Genomic DNA, 15,716 nt, shown 5'->3' with positions numbered 1-15,716 from the left:
GATTTTCCGGTTTCGAGTAACAGCCATAGCTAAAATGGTTGTTTGGCTTAATAAATCAAGTGACCTATTTTTTTGGACTTATTTAATTTTTTTTTGCATCTATTAATTATAAAAAAAAGTTATGGAATAAAAAGCTAACCCTAGTTCAAAGTAACTACAGTATTTGTCCTTTTTGGCTGTTGACCACAGTAGTCATAGCTGTGCACGTTTTTCTCCACAGCAATTAAATGCTGAATTGTCGCCTATAGAATGGTGGGGCGGAAGCTCAAAAATAATTATCTTACGAAAATAATTTTTTAAATTTTTTTTAGAATTTAATAGATGTTATCGAAATCTATTAAATAAGATTTATATTACATATTTTTTTATTTCAATAAAATTATTATTTTTAAAATTAAAAATTATAAATAAATATTTATTTTTTGACGAGAAAACTGGAACAACTTATTTAATTTCTCATTAATTATACTTTTCATTTTTACCGAAAGACTAGCTGTATTCCATTTCAAATGATGAAGCACGAGAAATTTTTGGATGCTGGGTGGTATTACATAGCCGCATTTATATGGAGTCCGAATGGTGCATTCGAGCCGTCTAAAAATGTGTAAGACAACTTTTAAATTAAAACTCTCTCTCCCCTCTGACCCCACCACTCTCGCTCCTCTTTCTCTCTCATTATTGTTTTCTTTTCACAAATTCAAATTGTTCAAAACTGAAATAAACAGTCTAAATCCACTGTAGTGCCAGCTCTGCCTCCAAAAACATCTTAATGAAGCACTCCTATTTCGTGAGAAGAAAAACGTACTCCTGCTCCACCAAGCAACTTTTGAATACCGAAAGAAAGGTAGCAAAGAATGGCAGTGTACGGCAACAACCCATCATGTCTCATCTCTCTCTTCCTCACTTTCTTCATTCTTTCATCCCATACCCTCTTCTCCATCTGCAACGCTTCTGAATCTGAAGTTGGTAACATCTCTCTCCCCTCTCTGTTTCCGTTTATCTTCATTCATGTATGTATCTACGTTTTTCTGCGTGAATGTATCTGGGTTTATGTGGATTTCTCATATTGTGACGGCATCTGGCATTTGTAAAGCACCATTCTTTTTCCTTCAAATGTACTCTCAATTTCGATTTCATGTTTGGGTTATAATATGTTTTTATGTGTTGTTTCATATCAGTATATCTCTCTACTTTTTGAATTTTTTTTGATAACTCACATTTTGAGGACTTCCCTTCCTTTGACTGATGGATTGGCCAAATCTCCCATCATAATTGCAGTATGACTGGGAAATTGCCGAATACTCCATGTTTTCTCTTTGTATAATCATCTTTGAAGTTACCAAGATAATGTGATATCAAAAGATATCTTTCCAATAAGAACAAATGAAATATCTCCCGCAAGTACGCAATGGGATTGGGCTCCCAGGATTAGACAAGGTGCGCGTAAATTGACCCGTTTGGAAATGCCCAAGTACATTGCTACCATAGATAATCAAATCTTACCATTCGGTTTGTGCAAAAGTTCGTGGATCGATATGTGTTTACAACATGTTCCCTATGTGCAAATATATGCGAATTGCGATCCTGTTCCAGTTTTACCGGCACTAGTTTCCTTTCATTGTTCGTTCACTATATACACTTGTCAATTAAGTGACTGTTGTGTACATTGATTCGTGTGTTTTTCCCGGTTACATCTGAAATTCTGGCCCTCCTGCAGTATTCAAGGTTGCTTGAGCAAAACTTCATTGATTTGTTGATTGGGAAGAAAAAGTGTTATAAAGGCACTGATGTCCTTCTGCGAGTAGTTATGATATGTCTTGTTCTTCGAACTATGTGGTTGAAGACAGATAACGCAAAACCTTGCTTTATTTATTTATTGGCTTACAATTCATGGATTTAAAGTTCACGCCCATATCCCTGCAGTCGTGTTGCTTTGTGTTGACATGGGTTCCTCAACAAAACTAGAGAATCTGCCTAATATAGGAAATACATTTATATGGTTGTCGTTGACCATGGTTTAATTTCTAGCTGCATCTTTTCTTGCCTACTCTAATGTGTTATTGTGCCATGAAAAGAAACAGAGGATGAAACACCTTTCACCTACCTGGAGGGAACTGGAAAAGGACCTAGAAAATGGGGCCAGATCAATCCGCATTGGCAAGTTTGTGACAAAGGAAAATTGCAATCTCCAATCGATCTTCTCGACCAGAGAGTGCAAGTTATCCGTAATTTGGGGAAATTGAAAAGGGATTACAACCCGGCTCCTGCCACTGTCAAAAATAGGGGACATGATGTCACTGTAAGCTACAATATGGTTTTCATGTATGTTTCCGTTTCATAAACATATGGACATCCGAACCTGATGGTCAATCATTGGCCAATGTACGTGAAGATTATTTGTCAATTAACCTTAAGCAGGTTATTATGCAAATGTCAAGTCATTATATCGTAGATGTAACTGAACTGTGACACATAGACAATGTGAACCATAACAGTTTCTAATGATTAGGATTATTCACGGTTTCTAATCCGAGCAACTAAAAATGAGTTTCATGCTGTTAAAAAAAGACATATCCGGATATGACATAGCACTAAGCTAGCACATGTTTTTCACTCTATGGTTTTCATTTTGCATGTAAAACTTAGTTGCATTTAGACATCACGGTTCAGTCTAGTCTAGTAAATGCATCAAGTTACATACCTTCCCAATTGATGGATAGAAGTAGCTTGAAATTAGTCCATGATTTACAGTAACTTGGAAATTTGGCTTGTGCAAAGCTGGTCAATGCTGTAATTCAATTTAGATGATTTGAGATGCCAGTGTCGTCCTCCTTTGGCCCTCCAGTAATCTGATACATTTATTTTTTCAGGTGAGATGGAAAGAAGATGCAGGAAAAATTATCATAAATGGGACCGACTTCAAACTGTTACAGTGTCATTGGCATTCTCCTTCTGAACACACCTTCAATGGAACAAGGTTTCTTAACTGTTCTTTCTATTAAAATTCCTTTTTTCCCCCATTCACCTATATTTTCCAATTTCTACCATTGAAAATAGTTGTGTATAAAAATAGCTATCGGTCCTTCCACCTAAACTATTGCAGATACAATTTGGAGTTTCACATTATTCATCTGAGCTCAAACGGAACCATAGCTGTTATTGGGATTACTTACAAGTATGGCCGTCCGGATCCTTTTCTTGCAAAGGTAATGAGATTAGTTAGTCACATCCCTTTGTTTCTTCGGGCCACATGCTGGCATTGTAAAGGCAATCTTTCCTTTTTGGGGACGACTGTTTCTTTTTTCTTCCATTAGTTTGTCGTTCCACATTTATATATCTGGAAACAGTGCAACTGCAGTCGTTAATTGCAAAATTCATTTGCTAGGAGCAATCGAACAAGCAGGTTTTGTTGAAAGCTCCGTTAATATCAACATTTTAAGGCTGTTTTCAATTTATTCTTTCTAACAGCTCTTAAGCCACATCGGTTCAATTGGTAAAGAAGAAAAGGACATTGGAATTGTTAATCCTGGCGATATCAAGTTTGGAAGCCGAAAGTACTACAGATATATTGGTTCTCTAACAGTTCCTCCATGTACAGAGGGTGTTATTTGGACAATAGTCAAGAAGGTTCGAGTTTTTTACTTCTACTTCCATTGGCGAAAAAGCAGAAACACAAGGAACGTTTGCACGAACTTCACTGCCCATTAATGAACAATTTGTATTTTGTAGGTGAGAACAGTTTCAAGGGAGCAAGTTCGAGCATTAAGGGATGTTGTCCATGATGTAAGTGCTTACGACTGAAGTTACTTGGCACGACAAGTAGTTTTTTTGGTTGGTTAGTTGGTCTCACTTTCATTCATGAAATGGCTTGGATTCGTTTTAGTCTAGATATGCAAAATTATTCTGTTAGATCCAATCTACTTCTTCGATCATGTAAGTTCACGGTGCAGAATCTCGGATCTGTACTGTTATTTTCTGTATTTCCTTTGTCTACTATTTCGGTAGCATTCAATCTCCCGCAAAAAATAATTCTCAAAATCAGAAGAAAAGGCACAAAGTGATGTACAGTTTTTCATGTCTAACTTCTTCCCCTGGTTATTCTGCAAACATTTCTCCTTATTTCGATTTTGAACAGGATTTTTGTTTCCTTTTTCAGGGATTTGAGGCAAATGCAAGGCCAACGCAACAACTCGAGGGAAGACCAATTTTGCTGTATAATCCCGGCATCAAGGGAGGTTCTAAGTAAAAATACGCAGTAGCTTTTGGATGCAAAAATGCGATCTCCATTTCATAACTAGATTTTCAACATTTACTAATATGCGCGTTAATGATACAATTAAAAGGCTTTGTTATTAATACAAGGTCCTTGTGATGCATACTCGGATACTCCTTGAAGGATCGACGACACTATTCAAATAATATCATAAAATTTGTGAATTGAGATCGACGGTACTATTCGGATCTAGTTTGATTGCTTTCTATAGCTTGGCTTAGATACCTCTATTTGAATTGCCATCCATGTACTTCTGCAACCTTCCTCGTTTTCACCTAATTCTTGAACATATAATTTCCATGTTATTGGAGTCTAGCACATGTACTTGCATGTTTTGTTTATCTCTACACAAGTCTGAGAAGCCTTTCTCCTAGTTGTCAATTAGCTTTGCATTGGATACTTCAACATGATATCAAATGGCTTTGTCACATTTTGGATAACAGTATCCATTTCATTTCTACAGTGATTGATTCCCCATCGCTTGTAACTAAATATGCACCTTGTTAGGTTTTGCTTGAGGCTCTTTTGCTCAATGATCATTGGTTTGTATTTGTGCGAGAAGGTTCAGTGGCTCACCCTGTTGACTGCATATACCGTCTAAGTGAGTATTAGATGAGCTTGAGAAGTCTCTCCACTCTTTCTCATGACTTCGGGTTGGATGCTATAACAAACCTTTCCCTTTATATATTTTTTTTGGCTAGCCGACGATAACTTTACCCTCCTTGGCAATACTGGCCCATTTGTTTCCCATTTAAGCCATTGCAAATCGTTTAACAGTCTAAGTTGAATTGTGTGACCCCTCCTTTTTTTCCAAGGAAAAAACATCAAAGGGAATTCTGGTAAAGGTTTTCCAACCACTAGGAGTAGTTAACCTGTAGTCGAAAGAGTCAGGAGATATCAAATGAAGAAGAAAATTGAGTTCTTTGTAGTTTCTTTGGCGAGTAAAAAGGGTAGCTTATTGTCACGCCGTCTCGAGTAGAACTTAAACCAAAAGTTAGGTTATGAAGTGAGGGTGCCCTTGCACTTCTATACTTCCCATGTTTCTATTACTTTTGTATCCAGGCGATGTGAGAATTAGCTTCACATCCTCCCTCAAGCGCAGCGTGCTCACACAGCAGCCCCTACCGCTCACGCATCCTGCACATCTCTTGTACCTAGCTAATAAAAGTAGCAATAGATACATGGATACAGAGGGGGGAGAGGGAGAGGGAGAGAGAGAGACTAAAAGCTCACTGATCTTTCTGGTATTGGTATTAGTGAACAGATACATTAGCAGATGAACAGTCCTGAGCCCAAAACTCTTATTAACACCCCGACAACGCCTCTGAAGCTCTTTATCGTCGATCAACCCACTCCCGTCCTGATCAGCCATCTGACTACTAACCATGCTCGGGTCCGTGCCGGGCTGGAAAACCGACGGCACCAGCGCCGCGAATGGGCTGCCATAGGGCTGCACCACCTGCGGTGGGTACCCTCTGGCTGCGGAGGACAGCGGCGCGTGGGGTTCGTCCGTTGGGGCTTGGTTTGGATCCCACATCGGAAGAGAGAGTAAAAGAAGAGTGTGAGTGCTTTAATAAGTAAGGGTGGTGTGAGGTTGAAGAGATTATCTAGGGCCGGTTGGCGAGACTTGCCACACCCGTTTGGGTGCCATACGGCTATCAAGATATATAGCTGACATAATTTGTGAAACTTGTATAGAGTTTACTCGCTTTAGCAAAACCGTTCATTTATTTTTAATCAACATTTTATTTGAGCAGAACCCTCCACTTATTTTTCATCAACATTATATTTGAAAGCATCTATATAATGCTTATAGCTGACATAATTTGTGAAACTCATCAACATTATATTTGAAAGCATCTATATTTGAAAGCATCTATATAATGCTTATAGCTGACATAATTTGTGAAACTCATCAACATTATATTTGAAAGCATCTATATAATGCTTATAGCTGACATAATTTGTGAAACTTGTATAGAATTTACTCGCTTTAGCAGAATCCTCCATTTATTTTTAATCAACATAATATTCGAAAGCATCTTTTATAATCCTTAAGTTCTGTTTCAAAATTTCTTCTTCAAAAATAAGTATTTATTTTATATTTTTAATTTAAAAATTATGTAAATAAAAAATATTTTTTAATTTTTTATTATATTAAAAATTTTAATAAGATTTATCAAATAAGATTCATATTAATAAAAAAAATTATTTGCATAAATATATAATTTTTAAACTTGAAATTGTCTTTTTAAAAAATAAGTATTTATTTCTCTTTCGGACCAAAATGGCTTGATGAGGTTTTATATTTGAAATCATTGTATAATAGTCTCATTATCAACACCATCAAATACATTTCTTTCAACATAAGTAACCAAGCAATTAGTCGTCATCTATTGATCTCCCATTCGATTCTTCAGATTGGGGGCTGATTTTTTGGTCTGTGCGGTTAAATATGGGTTGGGTTTCAAGAAGAAATAAACTAAAAATATTACATGCATGTTAAAAAAAATCCCTCCGAAATCAGAGGTGGCATCTAGTCCTGAACTTGCGACGGCGACTGTGGGCCGAGTCCGCGGTTTGTCTCTCTCTCTCTCTCTCTCCATGCACACGGCATGCCTCTAACCTGCGCCTCATCGCTCCGCTTAACGTACGCATCTCTCTCACTCTCTGTGTATCCAAGATTACAACATCGCAATTAGGGTTTCGTAATTTGGCAAATCGTAGGTGTTGGAGTTGAGAAAGGAAGTTTAAAGCCTGAGTTGCAAGAACAACACAACTAGCGTATTTGCCGGCATTTAAAAGTGTTAGATTTTCAGTTTCATTAAGCTGAGCTGTTGAACTCTTGATTTTTCAAACGGAGCACGGAGAGGGCCTAACATTGACATGAATCCGCTTTTTTGCCCCTTGAAATTAACACTTTTCGAGGATAAAATCTATTTGCTTAAATTTAAACCAATAGATGTTAGTGTTAGATTTTAAGTTTCATTGGTGCTGAGTTGTTGAAAATAATTTTGAATTTCTTATCTCAATGCCTTGTAGCGGGAACTAAACGGAGCACAGAGAGGGGCTACATTGAAATGAATCTGCCTTTTTGCCTCTTGAACTGAACAATTTTTTGGAGGATAATATTTTCGTTATACCAACAGATATTAACACGCGTCTTTTGTTTCATCTGGTAAAATGTGTTCTGATGACAATGATTTCTTGTTTTTGGTTGCAACCCTGAATTGGTGGGACTAGTGTCTTTTTAGCGATGGCGGTGAGGCAGTGGGGGCAAGGGTGGTATAAGTGGTGGTGGTGACGGGGTTTTAGTGTTGATTTGGCAATTGTCCCTCACCTTTCAAAAGTGAACATGTTTACTGCCCAAATTAAATGATTTTTCATTGACCATGGAATACATAAAACTTTTTCTAGAAAATGATTTTGGTGAAACCAAACGGAGCATAAATGATTTAAAACTGTTATGTTGACATGAAATTATGTAGGTTTGCAGGTATTCCAAGGCTTCGCGCATTGGATCTTATCACAGCAAGAACGATTTGGTCTAAGCGACTCCTTTGTTATCCATCCTCATCTGCAAAACCTAGTGAATCCATGGATATCAAAACAAAAACTGGGAAGGTTGTTGTAAAGGTGGTTTTTTTAGGCTACACTGTTGGATATGTCTCTTTGATTCATTCATTCTCTGTTGCCTTCTGGTGTTTGGGTTCATGCGAATAACTTGTGGATTTGAGTGTTTATAGGAACGTCTGTCGAAAGGTAGCAAAGTGGAACCTGATATCATTGGGGAAGATTTGGGTACAATTGAAAGAATGACGGTTCAGGAACTCCGATCGAAGTTAAGGTAACAGCACTATGACGCTTTAGATGTATTTGTTAGCACATGTGTCAGAATAAATGAAAATTGTTTCTATTCACTTGAGTGTCAAGTTGATTAACATATACCTGATATTGGTTGAGGAGGAACGGTGGCCATAGAAGTAAGTTTGAGTTATTTATCAACCATACTTACCATATCTTCGGATAAGATTTTCATTAACAAGAGATGGTAATGCTATCCTAACTACCTCAGATAGATGTTCGGCCTCAGTTCATTGGAGATCAATCCCTTTTGCTTTCTTGCAGTAATTGCATTCTCAGTTGACACCTTGTTGCCTTTTCTCCCACTTTCCAACATCTGCGAGGGTTGTTAGGTTCTGTTGGAATATGTGGCGGGTGTGGGAGCTAGATAGAGTGAAGTGAGGAAGACTTACAATTCAACCAAGAATCACATTTTTACAATGACAAACATGTGTGTTGTCTTCTTGTTATTTACTTCTTAACTCTCTATGAGAAACACGATACTGTATTTTTGCCGTACAATAGGTTTCAGTATTTTATACTGTTTTCCCATTTGTTATATCGTAGAACCACGTATTTGATGATTTCTGCATTAGATCTACCTGGTTTGAATAATCTGAGATAGCAAACCACATGGTCTGAGATGCAGCTAAATAACCGAAGACCTCTGCAGCTGATGCAAAGTAGAGGATATCACTGTATCATTTAGGTCTGTAGAAATGAGAATGTTAAATGTGTGAGTCAGCAGCTCTTTTTTTAATTCTTGAAACTTCGATGACTTCCTTTCCTAAGGTCTCGTTTCAGGACATTTATTGTGTTTCGAAGTTTGTGCCTCTCAATATGCATGATCTCACTTATATATGATGGTTTCTTGTAGTCGATTGAGGTTCTTAAATTTGCAGGAGTGTTGGGGTCCCCGCCAAAGGTTGTAAGAGTGATCTCGTGTCTACCTTGAGGGATTTCCTAAACAGTAAAGTAGAAGGTATTCTGTTTACTATTCATATATAACCTATACTCCTCTCAATGTCAGTTAGATTCAGTTTGATTGCAACCCTAACAACTAAGTTCTCTGTGCTTTTATTTATCTTGTTGGCAACTACAGAATTACTAAATTATTATTTAAAAAAAAAAACTAAACTTTATCCATTGCACTGGTTAAGTTTTCCAATATGTGCAGGCAAGGGTTCTCTGGTGCTAGATGGTCAGCAGTTCTCTGGAACAAAATCTAAGCTTAGTAAAACAGATACATTGAAGTGGAAGACAAAGAGTTCAGCTGTTGAAGAGCATGCTCAGGAGTTAAACACAGTTTCGGAGGTTTCTGAAATTCAATCTCCTAAGAGAAGAGTCAAACAGGTCAAAGTAACAAATAATGATAAGGAAGTCAAAACTACCCTTTTGGCAACGCCACATAAGCTATCTATCAAAATTGATGAAGTTTCAGGTGCTTCATTTTTTTTTTGGAAAATGTAGTGAACACGTGAATATGGAGGATATAGTTGGTGTAGGTGGTATTTTACACTGGCTTACGTTTGTAGAAAAAGAACCCTCCCGGTTGAAGAGAAAAGCACACCCAGAAGATGCTATTGGAGTTGGAGCTTCTGGTGAGGTTAATCTCTCGATAGACCAGAAGGAGCCCTGGACAGTTTTTGCCCACAAGAAGCCACAGAAGGGGTGGAAAGTATACAATCCCAGGACTATGAGGCCGCCTCCACTTAGCGCTGATACTAAATCTGTGAAGTTAATGTCTTGGAATGTCAATGGGTTAAGAGCTTTACTGAAGCTAGAGGGTTTCTCGGCTCTACAACTTGCACAAAGAGAAGATTTTGATGTGTTGTGCTTGCAAGAGACCAAACTACAGGCAAGTTTTCCCTTTCCCTTTCCTAAATTCTCCTTGTTTTCCACTTCTTCCATTTACCTTGAGGCTAATGAAATTGGACCAAAAAGAGTCATAAGAAGAGAAACAATAGGGGTTGGATGCAGAAATTGATTTGAAGTCGTTCCATAATGTTGAGAATTGTGCATTTGTGATGCATCTGCAGATAATTAATATCTTCTCTGTGATTTACTCATTACTTTATTCTACAGTTATTATCTGCACTGAAATTGAATTAGAAAAACTTCTTCCAGTAGTGCAGTATTTTGTTACTATATGATTACAATGTTTTCCTTTTCCTTTGTGATTAGTTAAGATTTTACGTATGTGAAATTATCTAAAAGCAGAAGAACTACGTGAATGACTGGGAGGTTGAGGAAGTTGGAGGATTTTCAGAGTAGTTTATAGAATGGAAGGAGTTGGCGAACAAGAGTTACGAGATGACTAGATTAGGTAATTGGTTCAAAATCCATATGTTGTAAGGTAAAGACGTTTAATAAGACACTTATTGGGACCCATCAAAGGTGTGTTTCAGTGTGATGAGTGTAAAGCTCCTTCCAAGGCCAGCTCTTAGTGGGATCTATCTGGTTGAGGGATTATTTCTATGTGATAAAGTGTTTATAACAAAGGCTTGTTCCTTGTTGGTGCTGCACTTATATGAGCTCTGGAATGGCAGCAAAGATTTGGGTGTTTGTGTTGGCTACATTTCTGGGTTTGTTTGTTTTTCCTAAATTGGTGGGGGCCTGCTACACAATTGGTGCAGAGGCATTGCGAGGATGAATAGAAGGAAGGCTTGAAGGTTGCTTCAGTGTGCTTTGTCAGTTTTTTTGTTTTGTATGAATCAACAATCTCAACTCTAAAAGGTTATTCACGGAGTTGATAATACCATTATTCTAGCACCTTTGTGGCACGAGTTGTAGGGAACATTTTCCATCACTTGTCCTACAACAACCCCTTTGGCCTTTTCCCCCCAGTTTGTGTATATTGTTTACACATTAAAAGAAAAACCCCATTGTGAATTCGTAAGAGTTGTAGAAGGACTCAAAGTCATTTCGTGGATGGCATCAGTATGTTATGAAGTTCGGATACTAGTTGTTGCCTATTCCATTTAGTTATGGTTTTTCTTGTGCTGTTATAATGCAATAAAATAGCCTTGGGAGTAATTGCATTTTCAATCTAAAATGCAGGAGAAGGATGTTGAGGCAATCAAACAAAATCTCCTTGAAGGCTATGAGAATAGCTTTTGGACTTGCAGTGCCTCCAAACTTGGCTATTCTGGTACTGCAATTATCTCACGGGTATGGTTACTATTTCTATTGGTGATGCAGATATCTGTTGTGTTGCATGGACTCTTCTGAATATATAATTACTTGTATTTGAAACTCGACACTTGGGGTATGGGATACTGGTCTGACATTTGTGGTTCGGCATATACCTGATGGGCATATTTAGTAGTTTGAGCCTACCATAACGGTCCATTATTCATAAACTGCAATATTATGCATGCCATTGCATGGAATAATAGAACACATTGTTTTACCTTTTATAGGTTTTGCGACGTTGTGAAGTTATTACTGCTCGGTTGCATCACACCAGGTGTTCACCACGAGCTTGAATATTTGCTTTCATGTTTCTTGCTATTTGACAGATAAAGCCACTTTCCGTCACATATGGCCTAGGTGTATCAGATCACGATGGTGAAGGAAGGCTTGTTACTATGGAGTTTGATACATATTATCTGTTAAATGCATATGTACCTAACTCCGGAGATGGATTAAAACGACTGGTAACTGACGTTGTACATTTTTCTTTATCTTTCCTCGCTCTTTGTTCTCCAGAGAAAAGGCATACCTGCTCTTTTCCAGTTTTAGGTTTTTTGAGGAAATCTTTTTGCATTGTTTTTGAATGTAAGTTTATGAGAAAAAATTGTTCGAGTAACGTGTGTGCGTGTAATGCTAGTCATACAGGGTTACAGAGTGGGATTCATCTCTCAGCAGTTACATGAAAGTGAGCTTTCTTTTCTTTGTCTTGACTCAATTGATTGCACTTTGAGATGATGCATGAATTTCTTTCTGTGTCGCCTGCTATTGTTTATGTCCACTACTTAGAATTTCGTGTTCAACTTCTTTTTCTGTTATACGAGCAGAACTTTTTTCTATTCGAAGAGCTGGCATTTTTACCTAATCTTTCTCCAAAAAAAATGATAACCATAACTAAGTGGTGTTGTATTTGCGTCAAAATAGGAGTTTTAGATCTTGTAAATGGATTCATCTTAACTTTTATTCTCTAACCACACATGAAAATAGTGATTTTCTCGTTCTTCTCTCTTTTTACGTTGTTCTTCTAGTGCTGCTATCGATGCATTTTCTTTGATGTTTCTCCTATATCGCGATATACAAATTCACTGCAGACTGTGAAAGCAGATATTGCACATTTTCTATGGCACTATTCTATGCTTATGCTGGTTACCATGCATGATGCAGGAGCTAGAAAAGTCAAAGCCTGTCATTTTGACTGGTGATCTGAACTGTGCTCATGAGGAGATTGATATTTATAACCCTGCTGTAAGTAATACAGATTGGAAATGTGAACTTGTGCTCTTTATGTTGTCTACCTCATAAAAAATGAAGTGAGAATTAGGAATCTTCTGCGCATACAGTACGACAGTGGGTAAAATTCGTGTAGATCCAAATTGGTGATACTTGTGGACAGTGAAAGGTAGATATCTCTTTAGATGAGTTAATCAACAATCGAGCTGTTGTACTATTTCGAAACCTGGCACTTTTCCAATTTTGCGTGTACGAATTTGTTAGTGATATCTTTTGTTTATATCTCAATGTTGTTTTCCTAATTGTGGTGCATTATGCAGGGAAATAGAAGAAGTGCTGGTTTTACTGATGAAGAAAGGCAATCATTTGAGACAAATTTCTTAGCTAAAGGTTTTGTTGATACCTTCAGGGAGCACCATCCTGGTATTGTTGGGTACACATACTGGGGTTACAGGCATGGTGGACGCAAAACCAATAGAGGTACTTTCGATAAACAATCCTTGAAACTTGTATTTCCATTTTTATCAACGCACAAGTCAATGATTTGTTTCCGAAACCCTGTTTGGATGGGTCTGTCATGATATTGACCATTATCACGGCTCTCTATTATGTTATATCTAAGAGCTGCTAGTTCAACTACAAAAAAATAAAAAAGAAGAGGTTTTATGTGAGAAGATATCATTATGCAGTAAAGATCTGAGTATGTGTAATTCGTGCACATTACTCTGAACATGAAGCTGTTGTTTATGATTCATAAAAAAGAAATGAAGCTGTTGTTTTGATACTGCGAATAACATATCATGAAGTCAAAGTGATGTTTCTGAGTGAGTAAAAAGTATCAAATATTTCTACTCTTTCTTCTTTTAAAACTTTTTAGGACCTGCTTTCATATGATTGCAGAGAATGATATTCAAAGAAACATTTTGTTCTATTGTCTTCATTGGATCAATTGGGTTGTCTTGGATTTGGCTGGGGTAACGGACTTGAGCTGTGAGGAGTTTAAGGGTTCTCCAACTTTAGGCATCCTACTCCATTAGTGAGGGTACCTAGATAACACTCAATGTTGACAGAAGGCTGATGGTTGTGGTTCCATCTACAACTAATGTAGTACTATTTTTCTCTAAGGTACATTTTATATCATGCATGGATAGTAGATAGTAGTGTTCTAAGCTATGTGACTTGGACTCTTTTACATGTACAAAGTACCTGTGTTGAATACGACACTCGAATAAGGGCATTGGATCTGTGTCTGCGAGATTTAGTTGGCCATTTACCTTGTTCTTGTATGCACGTTTCTTACTTTGAATTTATCATGAAGTATGCATTAAGTCTTATGTTATGCATGAAAATGCCCTGAGACAACTTGCAAACACCACTTATCCCTGGATATAGAAGAAATATATCAAGAGGTACCAATATCCTTTCACGTGTTCTCTTATATTTGTATCTTGGCCCTGAAACAGGATGGCGTCTTGACTACTTCCTTGCCTCCAAATCCTTATTTAGCCAGGTTCATGACTCTTACATTCTACCAGATGTTACCGGCAGTGATCATTGTCCTATTGGCCTCGTCCTCAAGATCTAGCTTTTCGCAACGTCGTTTGGAAGCTGGAACCTTTTCTCCTCGAGGCGACTGTGATTGTTTTGTTTGGAAAAAAACAAAGAAAGCACATTGTAAAGTAAAATATCCTGTGGAGCTGGTGGCAAAAATCATACAAGAACGAACCAAACTGAAAGTTCATTTTAGGTGTTGAAAGAGCTACTGGGCACGTTCCAGCAGGGTTTTGATTTTGTTATCCTTGGTCTAGTTTGTTGCCTAAGTAATATAAGTCATCAAAAGCCAAGGACGTGCAAATTGAAGTCTGGGAGCTGGGAGAGTTCAAGATGCTTTTTGAAATTCTGTGCAGAATTATATTGGGATCTTGGATGGTGGTTTATTTTCGCTTCTGATGGCGCAGCATTGCTTCTAGAGTTCACTCCATTTGAGCTGTAATAGCAGTAATGGGATCCAGGCCTCAGGCTTGCTTTTTTTTTTTTTTTTTTTTTTTGGGGGGGTCTAACGGAAATTCAGGCCTCAGGCTTTTTGCACCATTTATATGTGGATGCTGCATCTAGTGGATTGCAACGATGTTCTGCTGTTTTTGCTTTCCTCCGGGAAAAAAAAATCTAAAGCTCTGTTTGGAAGTTTGGAACTTGAGAAGAGAAGTGGCAAGGAAAGGAACATAAATTATCCTTCGTTGTTTTGGCACGGTACCGAGCACAGTACAACTTAACATTTTCCTCCTTTCCTATTTTTTGTTTCTCTAAATTCCAAACAAGGCTTAAAAGATTGGACTAAACGATGAAGATCATGGCTGTGCCAATTGTGGCTTTCTCATATTTCATATTCATTTTGAATCTCTGATCTTACTATTGGTATTCACAGGACTCCATTCATTTTTACGGTGGGATTATTCATGCATCGTTGTTTGCAAAACGTAGCGATTTTTACACATTTTTTTTAATGCACTCTAATTTTATTTTATTTTTGTTCTAAAAGATAAGAAGAGGAGTGTATTTATTAAAAAAAATATGAGTGTGAAGTCGTTTCCCTTGCAAAATGAATTGTCTCAAATTCAAATTACTACACTTAACTAAGGCCTGTCAATCTATGAATTTAGTCCTAATTTGGACAAATAATAATATTCGTTCAAACACTCAAGTAACCAATCAAATAATTTTCAATGTATTCACTGCTGACGGAAAAAATTAGATTAATTAGACATTAATACCTACTTGAAAAATAATAATTGTCACGCGAAAATTGAACAAGTGTCTACATCTATTTCTCTTATAGCCATTGTGATTTGATCAAACTCTTATTACTGTCTGATCAAACTTTTTTTTCTGCATGGAATGATGAATCTGTCTAAATTTACAAAATAAATATCGTCAAAAAACCCGCGAGGAATCTTATTTTGTGTCACTTGCGATCACACTAGTGAATCTTGATTCCCATCTTCACTCCAAAATTTCTCGTTTTTGTGATTTTCCAAAATTTCTCTATTTATATCCATTTCAATTAACGAGTCAGCAATTTTTTCCTTGCCACGTGGGCAGCAGTTGGGCGTCCCTTGGGAGCCCTCTAGTGACATTTCAGATCTGACATGTACAACTCTCATTGGATCACACAGCACCG

At 37.3% G+C, this 15,716-nt stretch overlaps 2 protein-coding genes across 9 annotated transcripts; both read left to right on the top strand.

Annotated features, from left to right (window-relative positions):
* Window positions 1-741: 741 nt before the first annotated feature.
* Window positions 742-4,465, top strand: LOC131318599 (alpha carbonic anhydrase 4-like). 2 transcript variants are annotated; one of them, XM_058348500.1, is made up of 7 exons: window positions 742-966; window positions 2,076-2,299; window positions 2,871-2,977; window positions 3,104-3,206; window positions 3,469-3,627; window positions 3,730-3,783; window positions 4,157-4,465. In XM_058348500.1, exons 1-7 carry the CDS (start codon window positions 855-857, stop codon window positions 4,244-4,246), a joined length of 849 nt encoding a protein of 282 aa, XP_058204483.1. In that variant the 5' UTR covers window positions 742-854; the 3' UTR covers window positions 4,247-4,465. The 2 variants fall into 2 exon arrangements, with proteins under 2 accessions (XP_058204483.1, XP_058204484.1); XM_058348501.1 differs by having other exon boundaries at window positions 752-966; window positions 2,082-2,299.
* Window positions 4,466-6,752: 2,287 nt separating this feature from the next.
* LOC131318597 (DNA-(apurinic or apyrimidinic site) endonuclease, chloroplastic) lies at window positions 6,753-14,947 on the top strand. Of its 7 annotated transcripts, none has more exons than XR_009197740.1 (13): window positions 6,753-6,923; window positions 7,762-7,909; window positions 8,020-8,120; window positions 9,019-9,098; window positions 9,294-9,557; window positions 9,652-9,974; window positions 11,177-11,287; window positions 11,638-11,775; window positions 11,949-11,996; window positions 12,473-12,553; window positions 12,859-13,018; window positions 14,002-14,557; window positions 14,617-14,947. XR_009197740.1 is itself a non-coding variant. In XM_058348498.1 (12 exons), the coding sequence occupies exons 1-12, from the start codon at window positions 6,889-6,891 to the stop codon at window positions 14,121-14,123; spliced, it is 1,611 nt and encodes a 536-aa protein (XP_058204481.1). In that variant the 5' UTR covers window positions 6,753-6,888; the 3' UTR covers window positions 14,124-14,947. The 7 variants fall into 7 exon arrangements, 1 of the variants encoding a protein (XP_058204481.1); XR_009197743.1 differs by having other exon boundaries at window positions 6,762-6,923; window positions 7,770-7,909; XR_009197741.1 differs by having other exon boundaries at window positions 6,763-6,923; window positions 7,762-7,897.
* Window positions 14,948-15,716: the final 769 nt, after the last annotated feature.

This window comes from Rhododendron vialii, chromosome 3a, assembly GCF_030253575.1.
Source record: "Rhododendron vialii isolate Sample 1 chromosome 3a, ASM3025357v1".
Lineage (NCBI taxonomy): Eukaryota > Viridiplantae > Streptophyta > Magnoliopsida > Ericales > Ericaceae > Rhododendron > Rhododendron vialii.
The sequence above is the reverse complement of the archived record's forward strand: the minus strand, read 5'-3'. Positions and strand labels throughout refer to the sequence as shown.